At 38.7% G+C, this 26,353-nt stretch overlaps 1 protein-coding gene and 1 pseudogene across 1 annotated transcript in view; one reads left to right on the top strand and one right to left on the bottom strand.

Annotated features, from left to right (window-relative positions):
• Positions 1 to 269: 269 nt before the first annotated feature.
• Positions 270 to 26,353, bottom strand: part of LOC116072829 (von Willebrand factor A domain-containing protein 5A) — a 27,828-nt gene continuing 1,744 nt past the window's right edge. Inside the window, exons 3-20 of the mRNA XM_031344394.1 lie at positions 23,426 to 23,483; positions 23,111 to 23,313; positions 22,621 to 22,843; positions 22,327 to 22,502; positions 21,909 to 22,023; positions 18,741 to 18,910; positions 18,058 to 18,146; positions 17,754 to 17,898; positions 17,176 to 17,255; positions 8,853 to 8,967; positions 7,987 to 8,151; positions 7,187 to 7,287; positions 6,624 to 6,877; positions 4,917 to 4,979; positions 4,706 to 4,822; positions 4,109 to 4,239; positions 1,297 to 1,423; positions 270 to 832 (exon numbers count right to left, since the gene is read on the bottom strand). Of these exons, the coding sequence (XP_031200254.1) occupies positions 753 to 832; positions 1,297 to 1,423; positions 4,109 to 4,239; positions 4,706 to 4,822; positions 4,917 to 4,979; positions 6,624 to 6,877; positions 7,187 to 7,287; positions 7,987 to 8,151; positions 8,853 to 8,967; positions 17,176 to 17,255; positions 17,754 to 17,898; positions 18,058 to 18,146; positions 18,741 to 18,910; positions 21,909 to 22,023; positions 22,327 to 22,502; positions 22,621 to 22,843; positions 23,111 to 23,313; positions 23,426 to 23,468 (2,397 nt within the window). The 5' untranslated portion in view covers positions 23,469 to 23,483 and the 3' untranslated portion in view covers positions 270 to 752. The remainder of the gene's footprint in view (positions 833 to 1,296; positions 1,424 to 4,108; positions 4,240 to 4,705; positions 4,823 to 4,916; positions 4,980 to 6,623; positions 6,878 to 7,186; positions 7,288 to 7,986; positions 8,152 to 8,852; positions 8,968 to 17,175; positions 17,256 to 17,753; positions 17,899 to 18,057; positions 18,147 to 18,740; positions 18,911 to 21,908; positions 22,024 to 22,326; positions 22,503 to 22,620; positions 22,844 to 23,110; positions 23,314 to 23,425; positions 23,484 to 26,353) is intronic.
• On the top strand, positions 15,281 to 15,832 carry LOC116072830 (annotated as a pseudogene).

Raw genomic sequence — 26,353 nt, 5'->3', positions numbered from 1 at the left:
TGAGAAATTCCAAGCTAAGACAGCTTGAAAATAAATTAGGATATATTGGAACATTGTGCTTGCCAGGAAACAATGCCCTTTTTTAGCCATTTACGAATCATTTCTTGGGGTACCTTTATGCCTGAGTAAGAAGGCATGTTGATGATTGGAAAGACTAATCTGGAACATGTCTGAGTTAGGGGATGCCACGACTGACTGAGTACCCAGAAGGCACAAACTCCCTTTGAAGTCATAACTCCTCTTGGCCATGATCAGGCTTTTAACCTTGATACTACAGACGTTACTGGAGTAGATGAATGGGCATGGCACTATTCCATATGTTTAAAGCCATTTTTTGACCACACTACATGGCTCTGCCTAGAGGATGATCAACAATAATTCAGGTTATTAATTTAAGCATTGCCCATGGTCAACCTTGCATGCTTACCTTAGATCCCACACTAATCATTATATTGTAATTATATTGTAATTGGTCTGGAAACTTCATGCATCATTATGCATATGAATAAAATAAAAGTTTCAATGAGGAAAATATGTTGGGAGACTGTGCTAACTTTTCACAAAAAGAAAAAAAAAAGATAGTAATAGAAAATCAGGTGCAATGAGAACCAGGAATAATAAGCAAGGCTGTGGGTATGTCATTATGACAAGAAAGAAAAGGTAAGGATAGAACCCAAAAGCTATCTCAGCCAAGGAGATGTGAGGGACTCAGTGGTTGCCAGGAATGGCTCGCCTCTTCATGAGTAACATCCTTAAATGCCAAAGACAGCAGGACTCACAGACAATTTCAGGAGACTGTTGGCAGCTTGCACAAGCATGGGCATAGAGGAGTCTGTGAGGAGAGGAAACAAGAGTTTGAACTGTGGGAGAGAAGAGGGAGGCTCTTTCCTCAGCCTTCCTCAATCATTCCTACTTCCCATTTCAGCCTTGATTTAGCTTCCTGTAGTAACCCTGGCTCTTCCCCCTTTCTTCTTCTGATTCTGCTTTAGTCCTTTCTGTCTACAGGAACACAGCAACAGGATACAAATAAACATCCAGGACACTTTCTACATGTCTAGGGATAGTCTTATTCAGCTAAGCATCTACACTTGTGCTCCTTCCCTTTGCTCAGCTTTTCCCAACTACCAAGTTTGTCCTAATCCTGAAAAGGAAGAATTAGCTGGAGGGACAAACAATGTTCTGAGATAGCATGGTTGGGGCAACCATGGGGACTCGACTGCTCTGAAACACAGAGAGGCATGGCTCCTTGAGAAGAAGATGGAAAGAGGGAAAGGGAAGGAGGGTCTGTTTTCCTACCTGCATGATCATGAAGCCAGGCCACAGCCTTCCTTTCCAGAAGCTCCCACTCACACTTTAAGTCCTTGCCATTGGCATGCAACCAGACCACAGCCAGCACTGTGGCCCAGGCTGCAGGGTCTCCATCCTGCAAAACAGAAGGGAACTTCTGTGATGCTACAGGCAGGGCAGGAATTTCCTCAAGAGGAAACAAACAGATTTACTATCACCTTCCTCAATGTTCCCTAATCTGCTGCTTCATGGAATTTCTTGTCCCATCCTTATCAAAAAGACTGGCCACAGCCTCAAGACAGCTTTCCATTACCACCTAGAAAAGGACTTAAGTTATAAGTCCACTGTAACCATCATCACATTCCTCAAAACACTTCCAATCCAAACACTTTTAAGGTATTATGTTCATCAATTTTTATCCTCAATTGCTGAAAAAAATCCCTAAGAATAATCAGTAGAATATTTCCAAGCATAAACATAAGTAGTACAAAAGTGAAAGTATTTGTATAAAGTTAGTCTATAGATTATTATAGTCTAGTAATGATGGATATTACATTTTTGCCAGCTATCGATGTGGTCACAGAATAGGGTAAATGGCGTATGGGAATCTGTAGTCTGGCAGTCATGGCACATGCCTTTAATCCCAGCACTTGGGGGACTCAGAGGTAGGCAGATTTCTGAGTTTGAGGCTAGCCTGATTTACAGAGTGAGTTCTTGGACGGCCAAGGCTACACAGAGAAACCTTGTCTTGAAAACAACAACAAAAAAAAAACAAAAAACAAGCAAAAAAGAAAGAAAGAAAGAAAGAGAGAGAAAGAGAGAGAGAGAGAGAGAGAGAGAGAGAGAGAGAGAGAAGGAAAGAAGGAAAGAAATGTGTAATCATAGCCAAGAATGAAGCTCATCCTGAGGACTGTTGTTCAGACCTATATTGCTCACATTGCCTGTGGCTACAGGACAACTGTGGATTCTATGTACATCTGTTCTCTGTAAGTTTTCTGTCTCTATTACAGCTGAGAATTAAGAACCTGAAGCAATTCTTGACTTTTATTCCTGCTGCATAGTTTATGTTAGTGCAGTTAGTGCTGATTAAAAATCATGATCAGAAGTGCTCAAGGGATCTCAAATCTCCTACTTATCATTTTTCTTTTGGTTTTATTATCTACCAATAGAAATCTTTAATCTATTTCTTCATTAGGGTCATCACTGAAAATATAGATCTGTAAAATTTCAGACCTTATATAAGCATTACATAGCTGTCTCCATTTTGGACTTCAATTTGTTATTCATTAGCATGATTTTCAGCTAACATTTAAAATTTTCTGGTTTCCAACTGAAATTCAGATATGAACATAATACATATATACACACACACATGCACACACACACACATTCTACTTTGCTATATGTTTTTATTAAATCGAATACATGACCTCCTGAATGCTGTTGAGTTCTCTTGATGATCTACTCCTCTAACTGTCAGCAGGTCTCATTTTTTTAAATGTTAAAAAGGAATTATCATTTTGACAAGTATCCAACATGAAGTGATTTTTAATGAAAAATCCCCATGGCTTTACCCTTCAAAATTAAGTCAGTTTAATATTATAGTATAGATATCTCTACTGATTAAAAAATTTATATCTCACTTTCACTTACTACATTTCACAGGCTCAGTAGCCATGCCTGACCAGGAGATAGGATGGAAGTAGTATAACCATCGAATATCTGAAGTTTATGTAATTGTGTTTCACATTTTAATTAGTCAAAATTATATTTCTTCTTCAGTATTTGACATATGTCTGTTATTGAAAAGATATTTTTCAGCCAGGCGGTGGTGGTGCATGCCTTTAATCCCAGCACTTGGGAGGCAGAGGCAGGCAGACTTCTGAGTTCGAGGCCAGCCTGGTCTACAGAGTGAGTTCCAAGACAGCCAGAGCTATACAGAGAAAACCGTCTTGAAAAACCAAAAAAAAAATAAAAAAAAAAACACAAAAAACCAAAAAACCCAAGAAAAGATATTTTTCAAGTAGACCATTCAGAAGGTAATCTCAAAATTCTAAATAAAGTTTACTGTAGTCATCCTATCTGGGGACATAAAAAACAGCAATAATAGGAGTATTGTTGGAGGCTCTAAAGACAGCATCTTAGAATTGAATTTAGCTCCGCACTGACTGGCTCACACAGTGTTTGTTTTCTTTTTATTTAAAGATGTATTTATTTTTATTTATATGTGTACACTATAGCTGTCTTCAGACACACACCTGAATAGTGCATCAGATCCCATTACAGACAGTTGTGAGCCACCGTGTGGTTGCTAGGAATTGTACTCAGGACCTCTGGAAGAGAAGCCAGTGCTCTTAACTGCTGAGTCATCTCTCCAGATACAGTGTTTGTTTTCTTAATGGTCAATTTCTTCATCTATATGTAGCTGCAAAAGTAGAACCTGTCCTAATTAAGTAAAATGAGATCCAAATAAACATAAGGGTATTAAGTGATTTAAAAACCGCTTAACACAGTGTGAAGACCAATATATCACCTTTTGCAGTGTAGTCTCAGTGAATAAGACTAACACAGAAGAGTATTTAACTTGCCCTTTGACATCATCATTCTAGCCATGCTTTCCAGCAGCTAGGCTCTTAATTCTATGTTCTGTATGCTCCAGCTAAAGTAGAAGTGATTTAATCATCTACATATTACAAATTAATGTTACCTTTGCACTACCTATGTTCTTACTTCTCTCCTGGGCCATAGTTCACTTCAGTTCCCATTATGTTCCTGACTTCATAAAGCACATACCCTCCCCTTGTTCCTCTTTGCATCTCACCTTGGCAGGGTTTGCAGCCTTGATGTCTTTCAACTTAGTGCCCAGGATCTTGGTCAGATCTTCATCCAGCTTCCAGGAGCCATTTGCCTTTTGGAGCGAAATCAGCTGCACCACAACATTCTCTCCAAATGCTTTATGAGAAAAAAATGAAGAAGAGAAATGCCATGAGAAATTATAGAGTCACTGGGATCACAGTCCACCTGAGGAAATAGGAGGCTCTAGTGAGGATTCTACAGAAAATCCAAACTATTTCCTGTATATGATGGGTGTCCAGATGGTCTGGGTTCCACACACAGCAGTAGTAGGGTCTGCTGGGGTCAGTCCCTGAAGACACATACACTGTGTAGGCAGAGACAGCCAATGGCCTTGAAGAACTAGAGGATACTCAACTACAGTAGGTTTTAAGGTATCAAGTGCTATATTTTAGATTAATAAAGCTAGACTCATTCTGAGAAATACATAGCGATGTCAACTATCACCTGCTGCCTAATGCATCAATTAGGTCACCCCTAGGTAGAAGAAGCTTGAAAGTAAGAGCACTAAAGTTTAGTCTATGTTTATCACAGATCAGAGACAAAAATCTGAGCACCATTTCACCTTTTTGTCCCTTTTCCAAGTTGCTTTTCTTGGTAGGAGAATCTTTCTTTTTCTTCAGTTTAGTGGGCACTTCATTTGTCATGAGAGAACAACCATCTCCTAGGATAAAATCAGCACCTGTGACAAACAAACATTGCTGAGAATCTTCTCCAAGCAAGAAACTCCCTCAGATTGTAGAACTTTGTCTCCACAGACCCCTTGGGATACTAACTTTGGGCTGCATAAGCAAGACTTGGTGCTGCACATAATGCCATTCCTGACATGTAGCTGGCACCTGAAAAACACAAAAGCACAGTGAAGGCTGCAGCATCCTCCATGCTCTGCAGCAAGCAAAGATTAAAAAGTGTAGGGATGTAAGAATCAGCCCTACTACACGTATCAGCTTCACCTACGTACCACGATGGACCATTCTCCTGTGTGGCTGCCTTCATACAGACACACTTCCCAGCCCCCACCCCGAGTTTACATTCTACTTCTTACTAAGTCTTTAAAGTCTCTATCATGTGCTAAACAATCACAGCTGCATCTTACCTTCAACACAAGACCTTCAATAACAGCTACATTTTAACTTAAGATACTTTTTTTTTCCTGTCCTACAAACCTATTTTATCTCTGTCCTCTTCAAATGGAACTTGATTGTACCTGAGCATCTGGGTTCAGAAGGTAAGCTTGATAATTTTCTTAGCTCAAGAAAATATTCTCTTGCTTTCTCTCTCACCTGGGTTATCATCTATGTGTCTTAACATCTATCAACCCTCAACTACTTAATTTACCTCTGACCTGTACACAAAGTAGAAAAAAAGTCATACCACAGGCTTCCAGGGTCACCTATTCAACATTAAACCTTCCCTTCTTCAGATCCAGTGACTATGGCTCTCAGGCACCTCTCTCATGCTCTCAAGTCATTGCTATCATGCAGAATTGTTTGATTTATCAGAAAAATTTAAATCTTAGTTTTAAAACACAACATTCATATCTCTAATTTTTTAACTCAGTGTTTCCTCTTTTAAGAAATGGTCTTTAACCCTACCTGTGCTTAACACCCAATGTCTCTAATTTTCCAAATATGTCACCTACCTTCAAACTTTATTTTTCATTCGAGCTAAACCACAGTCAAACATATTCCAACCCTCATCAGTATATTCAATCCATAACCTTAATTTCAAATTCAGAACTATATGGCAACATCATACATTAGTAATCAATTCAGTACTTGGCCCACTTCATTCTTCAGTTAAAGCTCCTGACCCCTGCTAAAAATTATTCACACAACACAGGATTCTTGGTAGTGTTTATGACTACTTTTTTAAAAAAGGAATCAAATTCAACTTGACCTTCTGCCATCCAAGAATAATAAATATATATATATATATATATATGTACATATATATACATATATATGTGCTATATATATGTATAGCACATATATATGTATATATATGTACATATATAGCACATATATATGTATATATATATATGTATAATTCCTAGTAAGATCCTGTAGCCCTTTCTGATATCTACTGGTTTCATAAAGTCCTTATTCTATCACTAACATTAAAAGATCCTAGACATCTGCCCTCCATGTAGCCACTGATTAATTATCAAAGAACAAAGTCAGATTCAAATTACATGGTTTTGTTATCTAATGTTTACAGATATTCCTGCATTGTAATGTCTTGTGCTCTTCCATACTTCTACACAAAATCTCCCTCCCAGTTGGACATAATATAGTTTTCTAGAAAATTTATAGCAAGCTATATATCTTGGGTAAGGAAGAATGAGGGGAGGGAAACCCAGGAAATCTAAGAAATGTATTTAAATTTATATCTATGAGATTCTGAATCTTCCCATTGTTTAAATGATGTGCTTATATATCTGAGATACAGTAAATATAAGCTTAAAGTTGGATAAAACATACCAGAGCGACATTTGCGGAACCCCTTAAAACAAGTTCTATCCATCACTGGCCTAGGAACCACTCTGTGGGCCAGGGGCCCCTGCACTGGTTTGTTAAGCTCCTTGTTTATAGCAATGAAGGCTGTGAAGGAGCTGAGGACTCCAGACTGAAGGCTGATGTTCATCACATCCTCTTTTTCTTCTTTTGAGGCCTCATGGGCTCCCAAATCCTTGATCTGAATCAAGGACTTTGCAGCCAACCGATGAATGGTGAAACTGAAAGAAGATACTCCAGAGAATTAAAGAAAAATAAGCGCAAATCAAAGACTCTTAAAAGCTAGTGATTGATTGCAGTCAGAATGGAACGCAGAGACAAAGAGGTTAAATGAATGAATCCAAAAGAGAAGAGCCAGAGGTCAGGTCCAAAAAGGACTGAGTTTTCAAGGATTGCACAATAAAAGAAAAGGAGAAGAGGGGAGGGGAGGGGAAGGGAGGGGAGCGAATGGAGTGGAGTGGAGTGGAGTAGAGGGCAGGGAGAGCCGAGAAGGTGTGGAGAAGGAGAAGCAAGGCAGAATGAAGTCTTACTTGGCATTTGCCTTGGGTTGTAGGGAAAATGTCACCCTGTTTTCCAGACTCTCGCCCTGGAGGATGTGCTTGAGGCACACTGCTCCTGTGCTCTCCACTTGCTACAAATAAGAGGAAAGCAGGTGCTACCGCTTTTGGTTTATTTATTTATTTTTGTCTAAGCTCCACCCCACACATATGCCTGACTCAATGCAAAAGGGGCTGCTTGCCCCCTCTGCTCTCTCTAGTCTTCTTGCTCACACCCTGTTTTCTTGCCCCTTCCCCTTCTCTTCTCATTTCCCCCTCCTCCACATGCTTATGGCTGTCCTCCACCTCTCTCCACCCCCCGCCCCCCTCTGCCTTTCTCTGTCTCTACTACCCTCTCAGCTCTCTTCCCCATGCCCTGAATGAACTCTATGCTATATTATACTGTTCTCTGTCTGTTCCCTCAAGGGGAAGGGACGCTTCGGCATGGGACCTTGGAGGGACCCCCTTCCCCCATACCTGACTACACATCCATCAAACATATTCCTTCTACTCTTTATCTTTTTATAAACATAACAGACAGCAGGGATGACAAAACAGACACATGACCTGAAAAATGGTGAGAACTAGGGAAGTTTCTCAGATCAACAGTATGCCAGGCTAAGAATTGGGCAGTGCAGGAGCATTTAGCCATGGCATACAGGAGAGGATGTGTGGTTGACTGCCAAGCAAATGCCATATTTTGTAGAAATCTCAAGTGGCCACCAGTGTTAATAAAAGCATTGATATAGTCTCCACTGAGTGAAATAACAAAATGAGTAAGAATAAGGACTCACAGGCATAGTCCCAGTCAGTTGTGCATAGATGATTAACCTCTGACCCCTAAAGATGGCAGGCTGCTCTGGAGAAAGCATTTTAACAGACAGACCAGGAGGCAAATCCCAACTCAGAGAGACGTTATCCACTGCACACTGTAGTGCAGTCTTTAGAGACCCAAGAGCCTGTTGGATGAGAGAAGAAGCAGAATTATACATAAGAATGATAATCATTACTGGCATCCATAGAGTATTTATCAGGACCTAGGACATAACTGATATCAGGTCTAATCACCAGTAAAAAGTGAGAAATACTGTTTTTCTTCTACTTATGTGTATGGTGAGGTTACACTCAAGAGATATACAAGAGTAGATGTGTATGAAGGCAATATTTAAGAAAGAAGACCCTACAAAATAGAAAAGGATCATTAACAACATGGAGAGAGGCTGAGAAATATTCTTAGTGATATCTTTCATTTTTTATGTTCTAATAAAGGAATGAGACTTATGTTTTTGAGTCTATGATATATACACACTTGCTTGTCTTTTGTGACTTTTGCATGGAGAATGGATTTCTACTGGATTTACTCAGAGTACAGTCTTTGGTTCTAGATAAAGCAGCTAAAGCTTTCACTTCCTTTCCCTCTGGTCTTTGAAACAAAAGTCACAATTGCCTTAATTATCTCCTCTCTGGATTTCCAGCAGCCACAGTCAGATGTCAGCCTTCTGATATGAGAACAGAACACAAATAACAAGTAAACCCTTTAAGTGTCTAGACTGACGCATGAAGATAAAATCCTTCAGGAGAATGCCTTTGCAGCAGTGTCCTTGTCCTGTCTCATGCTTAATCTGGACTAAATAGCTCTGGAAACTCAGTCTGTTCTCACCTTGGTCTGCATCCTGTCTTTGCCTGTGATAAACTCTGCAGTGCCCCCTGATACACGGGCGATGTTTTTGATTAAACTGGTGGAGGCTCCTTGTCCAATACCAAATGAGAAACATCTGCAATGGCAAAATGATGAACATTAGAGATGGATTCTCCATAGCAGAATTATCAACTAACATGGGCTAGTCACAAACACATGGAGAAATAAGGTATTTACCTAAATGTCTGTGCAATGCTTTCATTTAGAAATCATACTTTATTTCTATGGGCTGTAATACATACCTTAAATAACTGATATAATTTAATATCATGTGTCTTCTATGAGGAAAGGCTCAGTTTCATTTTGCGAATCAAGAACTAGGGTCTGCAGAATTTGGAATCTCCCATGTTCTATACTCATTACAGGGCAGATGGGGCACCCTCTACTAAGTTTCTAGCTCCAAAATTCCTCTAATACATTATGGAAACATCAAAGTGAAAAGTAAATTCACTGACATTTTGGCAGATACATGTGGGCTGTTGTTAATAAGAGTCATTCTTCCTGAATTGGGCTGTAGAATTCTTCTTTTCAGCATGTAATCTTGAGGACAAAAATTTATACTGTACTTTATTCCTTTTCCATAATCTATAAGTCAGTCACTATTGGTTTTATCATTTTTAATAAGACAGATTAGTGGAGTTTCCAGAAATGTGTTCTGCAGAAGACCCAGAAGTCAAATATATGACTACTTAAGAGATTCTGACATAATAGGACTCAACTAGGTCTAAATGGAACACTGGTCATTTCTAATAAACATTAAAGAAAGGATGTTTTTCTTTTTTTTTATTGATTTAAGTTTTATTGCATTATGATGAGAAAAGATACATAATTTCTGTTTATGTGAATTTGTTAACATTTAAAAACATATTTTAAGTAAATAGAATTACATTATACTCTTCTTTCCCTTTTGTACTCCAACTCCTCCCAGAGACTCCACTCAATACCTGTAATACCTTTTATTTTTTTATTTTGTCATATTCTTTAAAATTTATAAAATATTATAACAATAAAAATGAGTATTATAAAAATTGTTTGATATAAAGCAACAATCAATTGAACAGTCTTCTGTAGATGTTTGTCAACAGCAATACTGAAAATACATGTTTTTCTCAATATAAATTTTAAATAATTCCAAACATATAAAATAATACATAACTGCTAGGTTTTTTTTTTAATGAAAATGAATAGATAAAGTCTTTTTGTTTGTTTTGTTTTTAGTAGAGCTTAAAATTTTGGCTCTTACTATGGTACAAGCCCAAGATAAGGACAATTTTTAGACATTGGAGTTCATTGTAATAAGGCTGTACTTCAATGACCCTCACATCATCAAAGGATTTCGATTTTACCTGTATAGTAGTTAAGCTAAGAGTTGACAGCTCTGTTGTGCCAAGGAGTGAACTGTAGGCACGATTTTTGGATACAGACTTCCTACTATAATCAAAGCTATGTGACTTGAGTGATTGTCTTCATTCTCAGCCCAAAGAGAACAGGTTACATTCATTTAAGAAATGATTTGTGTATTAAGATGGTCTATCTGTGAAGTCATTCACTAACTATTTCAATGAGTAATGGTTCTGTTTGGAGAGTGGCACAGACATTAGGTGAGGTAAAAAATCTGGTTCATTGGCTGTGATGATTTTGAAAAGCAATCATCTCAGAGAAAGAGTAACTTATAAAGTCCTCTTCTTCAAACTTGATAAAATAGTTATAGACATTAAGCAAATCATTCAGCCTCACTCTCTGTTGTTTTCTTACAAGCCACCTCATAAGTTAATTGTCTACTTTTCTTTTGGCTGTATAAGTAATTTTGAAATATGCAACCTGTTCTGAAAACCATAATATAGTGTAAAAACATCAAATAATCAATCCTACTAAAAGAGAGACTGAGATAAGAGAAGCATGATTTCAAGACCATTATGTGGTATCTAGCAAGATACCTGCTTGTATGTCAGGTACAAACAAGCAGAAAGTATATATGGATTGTAAAATTTTAGACCTATTTCTCCAATTACCAAATTAGAGAGACCACTGGATGATAGCCAATAAATTTCTAATTCCTCCTACTTTTGAATTTCAACCAATAAGGATATGTTGGTAATATTAATTTTCATATTAAGAGATATTAAGAAAAAGCAATTGTTACTTCCTGTTATTTTTGTTGTAGAAGTAGAATTATGTTTGTATGGGTTTGTAGAAAGATTCTTTCTTGTTTCTTCTCTGGTGTAGTTTTGCTCCTTATGTTGGAGTTTTCCATCTATCATTCTTTGTAAGGCTGGATTTATGGAAAGATATTGTGTAAATTTGGTTTTGTCATGGAACATCTTGTTTTCTCCATCTATGGTAATTGAGAGTTTTTCTGGGTATAGTAGCCTGTGCTGGCATTTGTGTTCTCTTCGGGTCTATATGACATCAGTCCAAGATCTTCTGTCTTTTATAGTCTCTGGTGAGAAGTCTGGTATAATTCTGAGAGGCCTGCCTTTACATGTTACATGATCTTTTTCTCTTACTGCTTTTAAAATTATTTCTTTGTTTAGTGCATTTGCTGCTTTGATTATTATGTGACAGGAGGAATTTATTTTCTGGTCCAGTTTATTTGGAGTTCTATAGGCTTATTGTATGTTCATGGGCATCTCTTTCTTTAGGTTAGTGAAGTTTCCTTTTATAATTTTGTTGAGGATATTTACTGGCACTTTAAGTTGGGAGTCTTCACTCTCTTCTCTACATATTATCTTTAGGTTTGGTCTTCTCATTGTGTCCTGGATTTCCTGGAGGTTTTGAGTTAGGACCTTTTTGCTTTTTGTATTTTCTTTGGCTGTTGTGTTAATGTTTTCTAGGGTATCTTCTGCCCCTGAGAGTCTCTCTTCTATCTCTTGTATTCTGTTGGTGATGCTTGCATCTATATGACTCCTGATCTCTTTCCTAGGATTTTTAACTCCAGGGTTGTCTCCCTTTGTGATTTCTTTATTGTTTATATTTCCATTTTTAGATCCTGGATAGTTTTGCTCATTTCCTTCACCTGTTTGATTTGTGTTTTCCTTTAGTTCTTTAAGAAATTTTTGTGTTTCCTCTTTAAGGGCTTCTAGGTGTTTACCTGTGTTCTCCTGTATTTCTTTGAGGGAGTTATTTATATCCTTCTTAAAGTCCTGTATAATTATCATAAGATGGGATTTTTATATCTAAATCTTGCTTTTCCAGTGTGATGGTGTGTCCAGGACCTGCTATGGTGGGAGAATTGGGTTTTGATGATGCCAAGTAACTTTGGTTTCTGTTGCTTATTTTCTTAAGCTTGCCTCCTGGCATCTGGTTATCTCTAGTGCTACCCGCCCTGGCTAAATCTGACTGGGGCCTGTCCTTGCTGTGATCCTAGTTGTGTCAGAACTCCTCAGAGCCGAGCTTTCTCAGTGATCCTGTGATCTTGGGCCCGTTAGAGCACCTGGGAGTAGATCTTCCTCTGGGTGTTGTGGGACTGACTGCAAAATTTGTGCCCAAGGTTGGCTTAGGGTACAAGCCCTGAGAGACCAGAGGCAACCCATGCCACTGGGCTGGTGGAGTTGCTGTGTGCCTGGTCCCACTCGTCCCAGTTACTCCCGGTATTGGGATAGATGTTTTGTCTTCCTCTCCTCTGATCCTATTGACATTTTTCATAAAATAAGAAAAGGGCAGTGTCTTGAGCTCATTGTTAGAGGCACGTATGCATGGATGCATAAACCTCACATATAATTTAAACTTCACAGGATTATTTCCCATTAATGAATATTGCAAATCCAAAGCCATATGGACCAACTGAATCTGTAATATTTGACAGAGATTGTTCATCAGGATTTAGATGAGTTTATTCAAAAGTATCAAGTGAACTAAAATGTATTATCAATAGTCATCATTCCACACAAAACAATAAAGGGGAAAATCCCCACCGACCTGAACAAAGAATTAAATTCATCTAATGAAATTCAACTACTATACATTGTTCAAATGTACACACTCCAGGAGAATGAACAGCATGTAAGTGTATACATCCCCCTCATACACACACATACTCTCTTTCTCTCTCTTTCCCCCCTTTCTCTCTCTCTCTCTCTCTCTCTCACACACACACACACACACACACACACACACACATACACACACACACACACACACATATACACACACACACACACCAACAAATAAGACAGAGAGCTTTTCTATACAAAATAAGAATAAATTTTCAGTAAAGAAAGTTGTAGAGTGGAAGGAAGTTCTCAGAAGTGGAAATAAGATGTGAAATGGTGGATATGAAAGCAATCAGTATGCTATATTTATAAGATATGGTCAAATCATAAATTTAGTTATTAAAAAAGCATACAACTCAGTAAGGGCAAAACAGACAAAAATCCTTACAGCAATCATTATACTCAATAGCATAATTTATAATGTGAGGTATAAAATAGTGATGACTAATATGATCAAAAAGTCTAGTTTGATACTTTCTGTGTGTTTGTCTTCCTGGAAATTGAGGAATGAAGAGATAGGAGAGTATAAGAACTTAGATGATAGATGAAAGGAAAATGAGATAAATTTTTATAAATAAAAAATTAAAAATAAGGAAGCATGATGGAACACACCTATATAATCTTGAGATTTGAGGATCTCAGAGAAGAGGCCCAAATGATTTTGGCTCTAGGCCTCATAGAGAAGACCTATGTCTAGCAAACAACAGCACCTGGGACTGTTGGCGCATGTTTGGAATCACCACTGGTTGGGGGAAGGGGTGCTACATGTAGGGATGAATTTAACTTCAATACCAGTCCTGGCTGCACAGTAAAACTGAGACCAGCCTGGATTCGAAGGAAGGAAGGATGAAAGGAAGAAAGGAAGGAAGGGTAAAAGGAAGGAAGGAAGGAAGGGAGAGAAGAAAGAAGGAAGGAGCAAAGGGAGGGAGGTAAAGAAGGATGGAGGTAGCGAAGGAGGGATAGAAGGAGAGAGGAAGGGAAAGAAGTGGAATGAGGGAAGGAGGGAATGAAGGAAGGAAGGAAATCTTGAACATGAGCCATTAGATGCTCTAGTGCACTGGAAATCAAGTATTATCAGAGATGATCAATTTGCATGGCATATCCCAAGAACATATTTGTATCAAGGGGCCAGTGGAAAAGAACGAAGGCTCAGAAACAAACTGCACATGTGCATATGATCACTGTGTCAATCAAACACTGATTTTCAGTGAGGAAATGAATGATCCAAGATCTACCAAATATCTGTGGGCAAACTGAACTTAAAGTATATTTTAGACACTCTAAAAGAAACTGTGCATGTTGCGAAATAACCCCAGATTCTTAGGACCCTAAACTAGGAAAATTGAAAGTTTCACCCTGTTTGGTCTATAGATTGTTCAAGGTGAGCTAAGATGACTCAATTAGATGCTATCTCAAAATAAAACCTGAATAGAGGCCTGGGCTAGACCTTAGTACTGGGGATTGAAGAAAGTGAAATAAAATTGGTTGTGCTGCCTTTCGTAACTTAATACTGAAAGGGAGATAGTCTAATGTCTGGAAAAGGCTTCTACCTGAAACCATGTGTTACTAAACAAACATTCAACGCCAGAAAGGTTATAACTGCTTATGAAGTGTCCGCCATGAAAATTAAAAAAAAAAAAAAAAGCCATTAGTCTTGTCATTGCACATGGTTGCCTACAAAAGAGAGATGATAAGACTATAAGGCTGATGCAACTACCCACTTTGGTTGTATGATATAGAGAAATCAAGAGATGCTATAAAGGCTGCTGATAGAGAAAAATGCATCAATGATCTTAACCAACTGTAAGCCCTACAAACTATAATGCCATCTGTTCAGAAGGATATCCTCACTGAAGCAACAGCTGCATGGCTATGATGGTAGTAACATCCTAAGATTCATAGAAATAGAACAGGAGATTTATAGCCTTCAGTTGTGTACCCACAAGTAAGCCCAACATGATTCAAAGGATAGTCCCAGTACAATGTTCATACAGATGTCACTGATTAAACAAATTGGGTAGCCCTATAAAGTAAAAGAATATAAAATGTGGAAAGGAGCTGGCAGGGAAGAGAGGACTAATGCAGATGGGAGGGTGATAGGAAAAGGTCAGAGGACATAGTCAGCAGAACATATTATGAACTTACGTGACTTTGTCAAAGAATCAATATAGAGAACAAAAGTGCTCTGTACAGTTTGAATAGAGAAAAACTTCAACAGGCCAAGTAGAAAGAGAGTAATTTCAAAGAGAATCTTGAGAAAATAGAAATTGAAATGTCAAGTGTTTGACTCAGGGATGTAGCACATGGCTGCAATCCCAGCACTCTAGAGGCAGAAGCAGGCCGACTGACACCCATTGAAAACAGCCTGGTTGGCTTCCTCTTCCTGTAAGCGGCCAGAGGTAACCTGTGAAGATGCTTCGCTACTCCCTTGACCCGGAAAACCCCACAAAATCATGCAAATCAAGAGGTTCAAACCTCCGTGTTCACTTTAAGAACACCCGGGAAACTGTCCAGGCCATCAAGGGCATGCATATCTGCAAAGCCACCAAGTATCTGAAGGATGTCACTTTGAAGAAGCAATGTGTGCCATTCCGGCGGTATAATGGTGGAGTCGGTAGGTGCGCCCAGGCCAAACAGTGGGGCTGGACACAGGGACGGTGGCCAAAAAAGAGTGCTGAGTTTTTGCTGCACATGCTTAAAAATGTAGACAGTAATGCTGAACTTAAGGGTTTAGACGTAGATTCTCTAGTCATTGAACACATCCAGGTGAACAAGGCACCTAAGATGCGCCGACGAACCTACAGAGCTCATGGCCCGATCAACCTATACATGAGCTCCCCCTGCCACATTGAGATGATCCTCACTGAGAAGGAGCAGATTGTTCCAAAGCCAGAAGAGGAGGTAGCACAGAAGAAACTGAAGAAACAAAAACTCATGGCACGGGAATAAATTCAGCATAAAATAAATGCAGATAAACTAAAAAAAAAAAAAGAAAAAAGAAAAAAAAGAAAAAAAAGAAAACAGCCTGGTCTAGTCAGAGATTTCCATACTAGTCAGGACTACATAAGGAAGCCTATCTTAAAATACAAAAAACGAAGAAAAAAATTTTTTGTGAAATGTAAGCTACTGAGTAAGGTTACATTTATATAGTGAGTATATACTTATCAATATATTCATATACAAAACCTAAAATGAAGTACAACTCGGAAAAAAACAGAAAATCTACTAGAGAAAACAATAATACTGGCAAAGAGATTTTAAGGCACACCAAAAGAGGCTACTGCAATGGCTGGTAAACATTAATAAGTGTATGAGGTAGAAATACCAAAAACATAAAACTTTAAAGCATGAAACAATATTGTGCCACACCCAAAATTGGGTAAGACCAAAGAACATAAATGATAATTTTGTAAGGAAAGGAAGCTTTGAGAAATCACTTGTAAAGTTGATGTGAATTATAGAGCTTGTGAAACTGTTTGCCATTACACCGAAATTGGACAACTCTGGCTTCTTGAAGAATGGTACATGTGGGTTATTATGTTCCTCCAACTGTGCTGTGCTTTCTGTAGAGTTGGACTCCAGCACACCTTGCGAATACATAGTAACATCTGCCTTTAGCTTACTTAGGCCCCCCTCAATATAAATTAAATCTCCAGTGGATTGCTTGTGATGTGTAATTACAATGTTCAAAGACAGTCATCATGAGCATCAATATAAAATATAGTGAGCTACTTCATGGAAAAACCAACATACATGCAACACTTGATTATGACTACATGCAACAAACTTGTGAAACTAAAAAATAAGAATGATGTATGTATGCAGAAAGAGACACATACCGAGAATCTCAGTATGACAGTAAAACAAGGAAACTTTCTCAAAGTCTAGAAGAACTATACTTCAGCTAGGTGTAAAATAGTGAGTGGTGGAGTGAGAGAACAGAGACTGATAACCATCTAGGCCTAGACCTGTGGTAGACACTCAGGGTGTCCACCCGGACAGCTCATCTGGCTACCATCAAATATTCGATTAACTCTTGATTTTAACACATCAATCCCTTAATGATGAAAACATGATTCAATGATTCATTCAGAGCTATAGAAAAATAAGGAACAGTAACATTGTGGTATGAACATTAAGTGGAAAAGTATTTTTAAATGTTATAGAGAATTTCAAGTAGTTAACTGAAAAATCCTTTAGTTAGTAAGTTCCCCTGATAGCATGTGGGCCAAGTCATATGTGTTGCCACTTGGGATCCAATCAGCACAGAAGGAATCATACTCTCCTCATACCTGTGTTTCTTGCTGTTTAACTTAACTTCTCTAATGACACTGTATGTGTCACTCACTTCTCCGTCTGTGAAGACAAAGAGCTGGAATAGAAAGGATACATCCATTAAGCCTCTGTTGAGTTCATGAGAAGATAGCAGCAATGGTCATCATGGACCACAACCTCTCCTAGTCTTTAAAGTTTCTTCACACAGAGGCAGGGACACTAGTGCTCCACTGTCACTTACTTCCTGCTATCAGTACCCTTACTCCCGAGAGACACTTCAGACCCCTGTGAAGTTTCACATCCTCCCTCTGCTGCTTTGTCTGAAGCTTTGTGGTACCAACTGCCTACCACATGGAATAATGCAAGAATGCTGTCTCTGATCTTCTTTTCTCTTTGTTGTATAGTAGATAACTTTACACAGTGTTACTCAATTCTATCGGGAAGAACTACTCAGAAGAACTACTGTATTATTGAAGAATTTCTCTATAATTTTAGCCTGGTTTTTTTTTTCCCTTTAAAGTTTTTTCTCTTTAAAATTATGCATGGCTTTTTTTTTTTTTAATTTTGGCTCTGCCTATGTTTCCACAGTGCTCACCTGTAGGGGATGTCCAGGAATGGAGGATGCCTTGTAAATGTTGCAGAGGGGTGTCAAGATTTCAGTGCCCCCTAAATCAGCATCTAAAGCCTTCACTCTTTTCACTGCGTCCTCCATTGTATCCTGAGTGTACTTCACACTCTCCCTTAGAGAAACAAGAACAGTCACATGGCAGATGCACACACTGCACAATGTTACTCCTGACAACCCCAATGTTCAGGTCAACTCTAAATTAGTCTTTTTAAGTCCAGATCCACTGTTAAAGCACATTCTTTCAGAGACTACTGTCTTCCAAAAAACTTACGGAAAGAATTTTTCATAGGAAGATCCAAATCCATAGATATTAAAATAACAACCCATAGGCAAACTCTTCAGCAACAGCAACAGAGTTTCCTGAAGGTGAGAAAAGTTAGTGACATAGAGGGAAAGAGGACTCTACCTGTTAGCATTTCTTCTAAGCTCTGCCCAACAGTTTCCTCTCTGGAGCTCTCTGATCCCTCTCTCTCTTTCTCTCTGGCTTCACTCAAGCCATTCTCTCTCTCCCCCTCCCCCCTTGTATCATGTCTTTCAGGCTGACCTCTTCTTTTTCTCCTCTTCTCTGTCCCACCCCTGTTCTTTTCTGTCCCCTTTGTTTCTCTACCCATACTCCCGTCTCAATCCCCTTCTCATGCCCCAGAAAAAAATTCATTTTATACTAGATGCAACATATGACTGGTATTAGCATGAGCTCACTAAGTCATGCCCTCCTGCCACTTCATACTTTATTTTACAAAGCATATCGCTACCCAACATAGAGATCCCAGTCTAGTTCCTAAAGATAAGGAGTGTCACCATTTTACATTTCCTTGTATTTCAATGCTGAGAACATACTGGCTGTACTTGTTGTGGCTCAGATATAGAACCAACTTACAGCTACAAATGGCCCCACTCCTACCCTAGCAAATCCTCCTCACATGACACTGCTGAATAGTGAAGGATCTGGCTTACCTTGGCAGCCTCTATGCGTAGCTGAGAATTCTTCTCTGTGCTCATGGGGGATTTCATACTTCCTGAGCGGTCCATGAGAAACACAAATTCTCCACAGACCTTTGAGGTTTCCACTTCTGGGATATCTGGGTAGAAGCTCACCATTGCAGAAGGAGCTCCCATCAAACTGTCTGTACAGAAAGGAGAAGAACCCTATAAGGTACAAGGAATCTGGGTGTTCTAAAGTTCCTCAAGGATCAATTACCAACTCAATAGAGAACTCAGAAAAAAATCCAACGGAACTCTGTGTTTGTTCTCCATGTGCTTTTCACACAGGACTAAGTGTGAGCTGTCAGAATAAAAATGAAAGGAGCAGAATAGAGGGGAGAGGAAGGAAAACAGGGTAGGAATTAACAGTCAAACAGCACAGCTATATAAGTGTGTGCAAAATCTGGACATCATAACACTTTAGAGCACTTTAGCTTACCAGCTTCCAGCATGAGCTCAAAGATACAGTCATGATTCTGAATAGAGGTAAATCTCATCAAATCTTATTCATGAAAATGGTATCACGTGGGTCAGTGGAATTAAGTCTTCCTTTGGACTATTGGGGCAAAAGTATGCTCATATGCATAATGTTTAAAATGATAAATTCCAAAGGCAGGCTACTCAGAAATATTGTTCTAGAAAACTAGAGGAAAATGTTATAAATATGAACAGAGTCCATATCTTTAGATATATACTTATGTAATTGAAGCATTGTTTTAATATGTAAAGTAGATTTCTTCCTATCCTAGGAGGCAGGTGGTTACCATGACACTATTACTCTTTTGAGAAGCCAGAAGGATATCCATGAGATATACTATCTGTCCACATTGGTGAGAAGCTAGTCATATAGTCAGCCTCCCATGTATGGTGTTTATAAGTTCTTTCAAAATAATTCAAATGATTTCACTTTCATAAGTCAGAACTTCCTTCTTTATAAATGAGCACCTCTGCTTTTTAGCCTCAATTTCCTCTTCTAAAGTATCCTATTACAGGGTTATTGTAAGGTCAAGTCATACAATATGCTTAAGAAATTGAAGGTAGGCTTAACTCATACTGAGCAGTTAATTATAATTTTATACATTATGCTTTCAATTTTGTGCAATTATGTTAAGTTTAATATTCCACTTAGTTTATTAGTGCTATGCATCATGTTGATGTAATGTTAGAGGGTTTTAGTGAGCTAAGCTATCTGTTAAGCTTCCCTTTGCTTCTGAAGGATATGACAACAGGCAGACATTGGCAAAATATGTGCACTAGGAATCAAGAATATAGGAATCGTAGATGGAAGAAATTATCAATCCTCAGATATGACCAACGAGATCCTTCAGTAGTCTGTACAAACTGGTCACAGAAAAGAGATGAGAAAATCTTTATAGAACTAAGTAGGTGTCCCAGAAAGAAGATGTGACCTCAGTTAGTACATACTGAGATCCAGGATTGTGAGGTTCCATAGGGAGAACTGAAATGATCCTGAGTGAAGACAAAATATGAACTTGAATATTTCATGAGATTCCAAAAAAGAGATCAAGAAATCAACAAGACACATGAAGACATAGAGCTACAGAGAAGATGATGCAGTTATATGAAATACAGGAAAGCTGGGATTCCCCTAAATGGCCTCAGAGATGAGTGGCTAAATAGTGAGGGAAGAACAGAAAGCCCCCACTTCTGGTACAGTGTGAAATCACCTTTGCCAAATATTGATAATGTGAGGTCAGTGAGGGGTTGGGTGTGGAAACTCAGCTTCATGGAAAAGTCCTCACAGTTCTTAATGTCACAACCTAAGAAGGCAAGCCCAGATGTCACGCTGTAAAAATCATTGGCACCAAGGAACTCCCATGAATCGATATTGAAAATGAATACGTTTCAGTATCCTTGTTGTGATGTGTATGATCCCTGCAAGCCGGTGTAGAACGGGAGAGAAAAAAGAGAGCACAGCAACGAAGTGTGTGGTGCTGCCCTGTTTACAAGTTAAGTGACCCATAAGGAAACGTTTCAAATCACAACTAAACATACATAAGACTCAAAACTCACTGGGAAGCTCAGCACAGTGGGAAAAAAATCAAGTGAGCTACAAAGAACAAGTCTGAGTGATGGTGTCAAAACTTAATTTCTTCAGAACAAATAAGAACTAAAAATAACTCTACGTTAAATTGGACAATTCCTTCTAGTTATAAAACAGAAAAGGGAAAGAGAAAGAAAGACGGAAAGAAAAAAAGAAAGAAAGGAAGGAAGGAAGAGAGGGAGGAAGGAAGGAAGGAGGGAAGGAAGGAAGGAAGGAAGGAAGGAAGGAAGGGTGAGCAGCAGGACAGCATGCAGGCATGACAAATTAATCAAAAAAAAACCACATTTAGCTAAAGTGAGATTATTATTCATTAAGAAAAAATTAGAACTTGCATATTGCCTAGATTATAGTATTATTATTTTCCTACTCCAATGGTTATTTTATAGTACTAAGAAAAATCATGACTACTTTTTCATTCCCATTATTTAGAATTCTTCTATCTAAAATCTTACAATTTGAAAGTTACATTATTTTAATAACGATATTATAACTTCTCATGTAACTGATAATACAGATTGTAACTCTTTTACATTTTAATTATTTAATAATACTGGATAATATTATAAGTTGATATCATCTTCACATTGAATAAATATTTTAATTTATTTCAAAGGAAATAAATTGCCAAAGTGAGAATTTAATTTTCTATTTGTAACTCAAATACTTTCAAAAAAGTTGAAGCACATTAATTGGCTTCTACATTATGTGACAATGTAAAACTCAGCACACCATGTGAAGCATGAGGCTTTATCAGACTTGGACATCACTGATGCTATGAAAGGAGAAGTGGTCACAGGATTATTTTTTTATTTGTCCTTTTTGTAAAGAACAGTCATTGTCACATGTTGATAAGTGGGCTGAATAATTTCTTGTGAATTATTTGGTGATATTTTTTTCCTCTAGTTATTCAAGGGACATAATTACCTGATTACCTATTTAGTGCACTCATATTTCTATGTGGAAGTAAAAAGTCAACATTTCAATGGCCATATACTAATTTTGGATAGAGGATAGAAAATCAAAAATAAATGGAAGTTACATTCAAGAAAGGAATCATAGTAGGAGATGGAAAATACCTGGCTTCATGTCCAGCATTCCCATCTCCACAGCTACAGTGGGGCTATGCACTTCACTGTAGTAAATGAGGAGTTCCACATCTCGGTCAAACTTGTGCCCTTCAGTCAAGGAAACCTGAGTAGGGGATCAGCAGAGGAGCCATGTTAATATTCCCACTGACAGCTTCCTTAAATAACCTCAGAGTTCAGGACTGAAGGTTTCTTCCATCAGCAGCACAATCAAAGCACAGGAAAGACTGAATGAGAAAGAGGCTATGTGTTATGCAGAACAGGGATGGTAAATTTTTTGCCTATCCAAGCATAGTCAAAACAACAACAACAAAAAACAAAACAAAAGAAAAAAACAAAAACAAAAAAAAGGCGATGTCTGAAGTTAAAGTGAGAACCAGGTCAACAATAGTATTGTCTTACTATTCACCTGAGCAGAAGTCTTGTCATCTGTAAGGTACTGAATAGGGCTCAAGGAGCAGTTGGACTGGACCCTTTCAATACCATGCTGGGAAGTGATGGTGGCAGTCATGTTGAGTGTGTAAGGCAGGTCCTCCAAAGGGACTATGGGTTTCTGTATGTTCAAGCAACTGCTCGCTGACTGTTCTACAAAAAAGTACACTAATGTTCCCTTTCATATCAACAATTTCCAACACACAATCAAAATTTTGTGTATATTCCCAGTCATACCACCACCCATTTGTCAAAGCCAGAAATTACTTACCAGAGAGCTGATATCTTGGATTCAAGATTGCTGGGAGCAGGTAGCGCAAGGCCCCATCTGTTTCCAAGGGCAGTTCCTGCACATACCTTAGGGTAACTGCAACCTTAGCTCCAGGCTGCAAGTTCCCCACATTGCAAGAAAAGACATCCCTGGAATAGTCATCCTCTTCTAATAAGTATGCTTGGTGGCCTTGGGAGAGGGCATCCTCGTACTCGCTATGAGCCTAGAGCAAGGGCAGGGTGCATTCAAATAAAATCAAAAGTAATCAGAATTATACAAATTGTTCAAAAAGTATGTCATAGTTCCTGTGAACTTTACAATTCATGTGGCATCTTCTACTTCAGTGCCTCTGCCTTAATGATTTCAGGCACATAGTAATTAAAAAGACATGAATAAAGGAACAGGCAACATCAACACTTATGAATTGTTTACAAAGATAAAGAAACATGCAAAGAAAGAAGAGAAAAGATAATATACTCGTCCCTCAGACCTTCATCTTATCCCGCAACTCTGCCACAATTTTCTTCCCATCCACCAAGGCTTCAAAGCTGTAGACAGCAGAGTCTTCATCCATAGGAAACACAAAGGTTGCCTCTAATGGGACTTTCTCTTCATTCTCATAATTTAAGGTTGCATCCACAGCAGCCACAAAGTCATTGATGGACAATGTTACTGAGATGCTCTTCAGTGGTACTGGGGAAGAGATCAAGGTTTAGGATATCAACAAGCTTCTCTAGAGTGACAGCCATAGATGAGCAGCTGTTCTGGGTACACAGCTCTCATGACGATTGCAAACCAGGCTTACCTGTCTCTTTGTTGCTCGTGATCAGGCCACAGTGATGCTCCATGGTGACTGCACGTTTCTGTGTAAATGACAAACTGTTAAGAGGTCCAGATTAGGAGTTACACCATCAATACCAGTAGTTTACGAGCTTTTCTCTTGCAGAAACAGCTTCTAATTTTTAGTGTAGCAAGAAGCAATTAGATGGTGAAAACGGGGAGAGGTGCTACAGCTTCAATACCTCTTTTCAGACCTTTGCCTGCATACCTGTATGATTTAAATGACATCTTGTATTATACTCCTCTTAATTACTTTTCTATAGGACTTAGTATTGAAACTCACTGTTCTTGATATTTAATTTCAAGATATTGTCCTGTGATCACTGCTGGTCCAATGCAGAAAAGAAATGAGACTGATATTTTCTAGTTCCATCCATTTGCCTAGGAATTTCATGAAGTCATTGGTTTTGATAGCTGAGGAATACTCCATTGTGCAAATGTACCACATTGTCTGTATCCATTCCTAAGTTGAAGGACATCTAGGTTCTTTCCAGCTTCTGGCTATTACAAATAAGTCTACTATGAACATAGTGGAGCATGTGTCATTGTTATATGTTGGAGCATCTTTTGGGTATAGGCCCAGGAGTGGTATAGCTGGGTTCTCAAGTAGTACTATGTCTAATTTTCTGAGGAACCCACAGACTGATTTCCAGAGTGGTTATACCAGCTTGTCATCCCACCAGCAATGAAAGAGTGTTTCGCTTTCTCCATAACCTCTCCAGCATTTGCTGTCACCTTAGTTTTTTATCTTAGCCATTCTAACTGGTGTGTGGTAGAATCTCAGGGTTGTTTTGATTTGCATTTCCCTGATGGCTAAAGATGTTGAATGGGAGGAGAGGCCCTTAGTCCTGTGAAGGCTTGATGATCCAGTATAGAGGAATGCCAGAGCGGGGAGACAGAAATGGGTGGTGGGGGGAGCACCCTCATAAAAGCAGGGGGAGGGGGGATGGGATAGGGAGTATCTGAAGGGGAAACCATGAAAAGGGATAGATAACATTTGAAATGTAAATAAATAAAATATACAATAAAAATTTTAAAGAAAAGAAATAAGAGACTGCAGAGTGCACAGCTCTAAACAATCATCTATATCATCTTGTCTGCATTCCCACACAAGAATAACTATCACTGCAAATTATACTCTGAGAATACAGGGAAGTTTCAGAAAGTTTCTGAGAGGCAGGGACCAGGGAAGTCTGCTTTTTGCCCATTGTATTCATGATCTTAGAACAGAGGTTCTTACCTACATAAGACATACCTGAAGACATGCCTGGTCAAACCGATCAATATTTAGCACAGATCAGGGATGGGACCATACAGTCCAACTCTTACTTGAGGACTTTTGCAGTTGATAGCTACTTGGAATGGGAGAAAATTTTTCTTCAGAGCCTTTTGCCCTTTGTACAATTGCACTTACTCCAATTCATGATCCCATACCTATTCACATAGAGGTACTATTGGACTCAATAAGTTAAAAAAATAGAAGGATTTGCAGTGGGAGAGGGAGCTGTTATGGGTAAGGAGGAGCTGGAAGGTGAGGATGGGGCAGGTATGGGGATATAATCAAAATACATTTCACACATCTATATAATTTTCAAAGGATAAATTAAAAATATTATATATTAGAAAGATATTTTCAAGTATAAAGAGGCTATAGGTACAATATTTTTCTTTCTTTTCAAACAGAAAATTCCTAATTTTCAATTAAGAATTGAGAATATTCTTAAGAATTATTAAGAATTAAGAATATTTATTTATTTTTTTAAAAGATTCATTTATTATTATACATATGTACACTGTACTTGTCTTCAGATGCAACAGAAGAGGGCATCAAATCTCATTACGGGTGGTTGTGAGCCACCATGTGGTTGCTGGGATATGAACTCACGACCTTTGGAAGAGTAGTCAATGCTCTTACCCGCTGAACCGTCTCGCCAGCCCAGACTTTCCTAATTTTATATCCTGAATTGATTATGATATTATATAAATCTTGGGTATGATATGATGAGAGTGCCAGGTTATGATTTATGTGATTATTTTGTCCACAGATGGTAGAGACCGATCCCAATGATGGCCTGTGATGACACTGAGAGCTGTTGTGGGGTTTTCTAAACCTGACCATGTGGCCCATTGTAACCCTATGTGACCTCAGTGCCTAATACCCACAAGGGAGTTTTCATTGGAAATACATCATGAGGAGCTGAAATGGCATACCATGCTTGTCCAGAAGCACAGTGAAGAATCCAAGTACCCTAGAAGTCTAGTATTCGCTTTTAGATACAGGCTGGAAAACCCCCTTGAAAGATCAGCTTTCCATCCCTGAGCAATCCTAATCTAAGGTTCTGAAGGTTTTGTACAGGACCTTGAAGTTGCTCAAGACATCCCAGCAACAAGTTCATTTTTACCACTCACAGTTCCAGAAAAGATTTGGCTGGCTTTTTACTAGGCTGAGCTCAGTGAATCTCCATTTTCATCCACATATGGTCTCCTTCCAGGTGACTGCATGGAGTCACCCAAGATAGGACCTGTCCAATCACCCCGTCATCTTTCAGGTAGCCAGAGCAGCCTGGCCAGTGAGACTGGAGCAGGTGCCATCTTCAAGTCTAATGTAGGGTCACACCACACTGAGCTAGGTTGCTGCCTGGTGACAGGGACTGGGCACATGCCTGATGTAGGCCATACTCACCGGCACCACCTGTGTTCTGCCTCTGTTATTTGAGCAGTTGGAAAAGCCTGACAGAATTAGAATGGCTTAGACCAGGCAAGCAATAGAGAGATAGCAGGTTACCAAGAAAGAGGAGGAGGAGTGTGAACAGGAGTATGAACAGGAGTATGAACAGGAGGAGGAGGAGGAGAAAGAGGAGGAGGAGGAGGAGGAGAAGGAGGAGAAGGAGGA

This window comes from Mastomys coucha, unplaced genomic scaffold (assembly GCF_008632895.1).
Source record: "Mastomys coucha isolate ucsf_1 unplaced genomic scaffold, UCSF_Mcou_1 pScaffold23, whole genome shotgun sequence".
Lineage (NCBI taxonomy): Eukaryota > Metazoa > Chordata > Mammalia > Rodentia > Muridae > Mastomys > Mastomys coucha.
The sequence above is the reverse complement of the archived record's forward strand: the minus strand, read 5'-3'. Positions and strand labels throughout refer to the sequence as shown.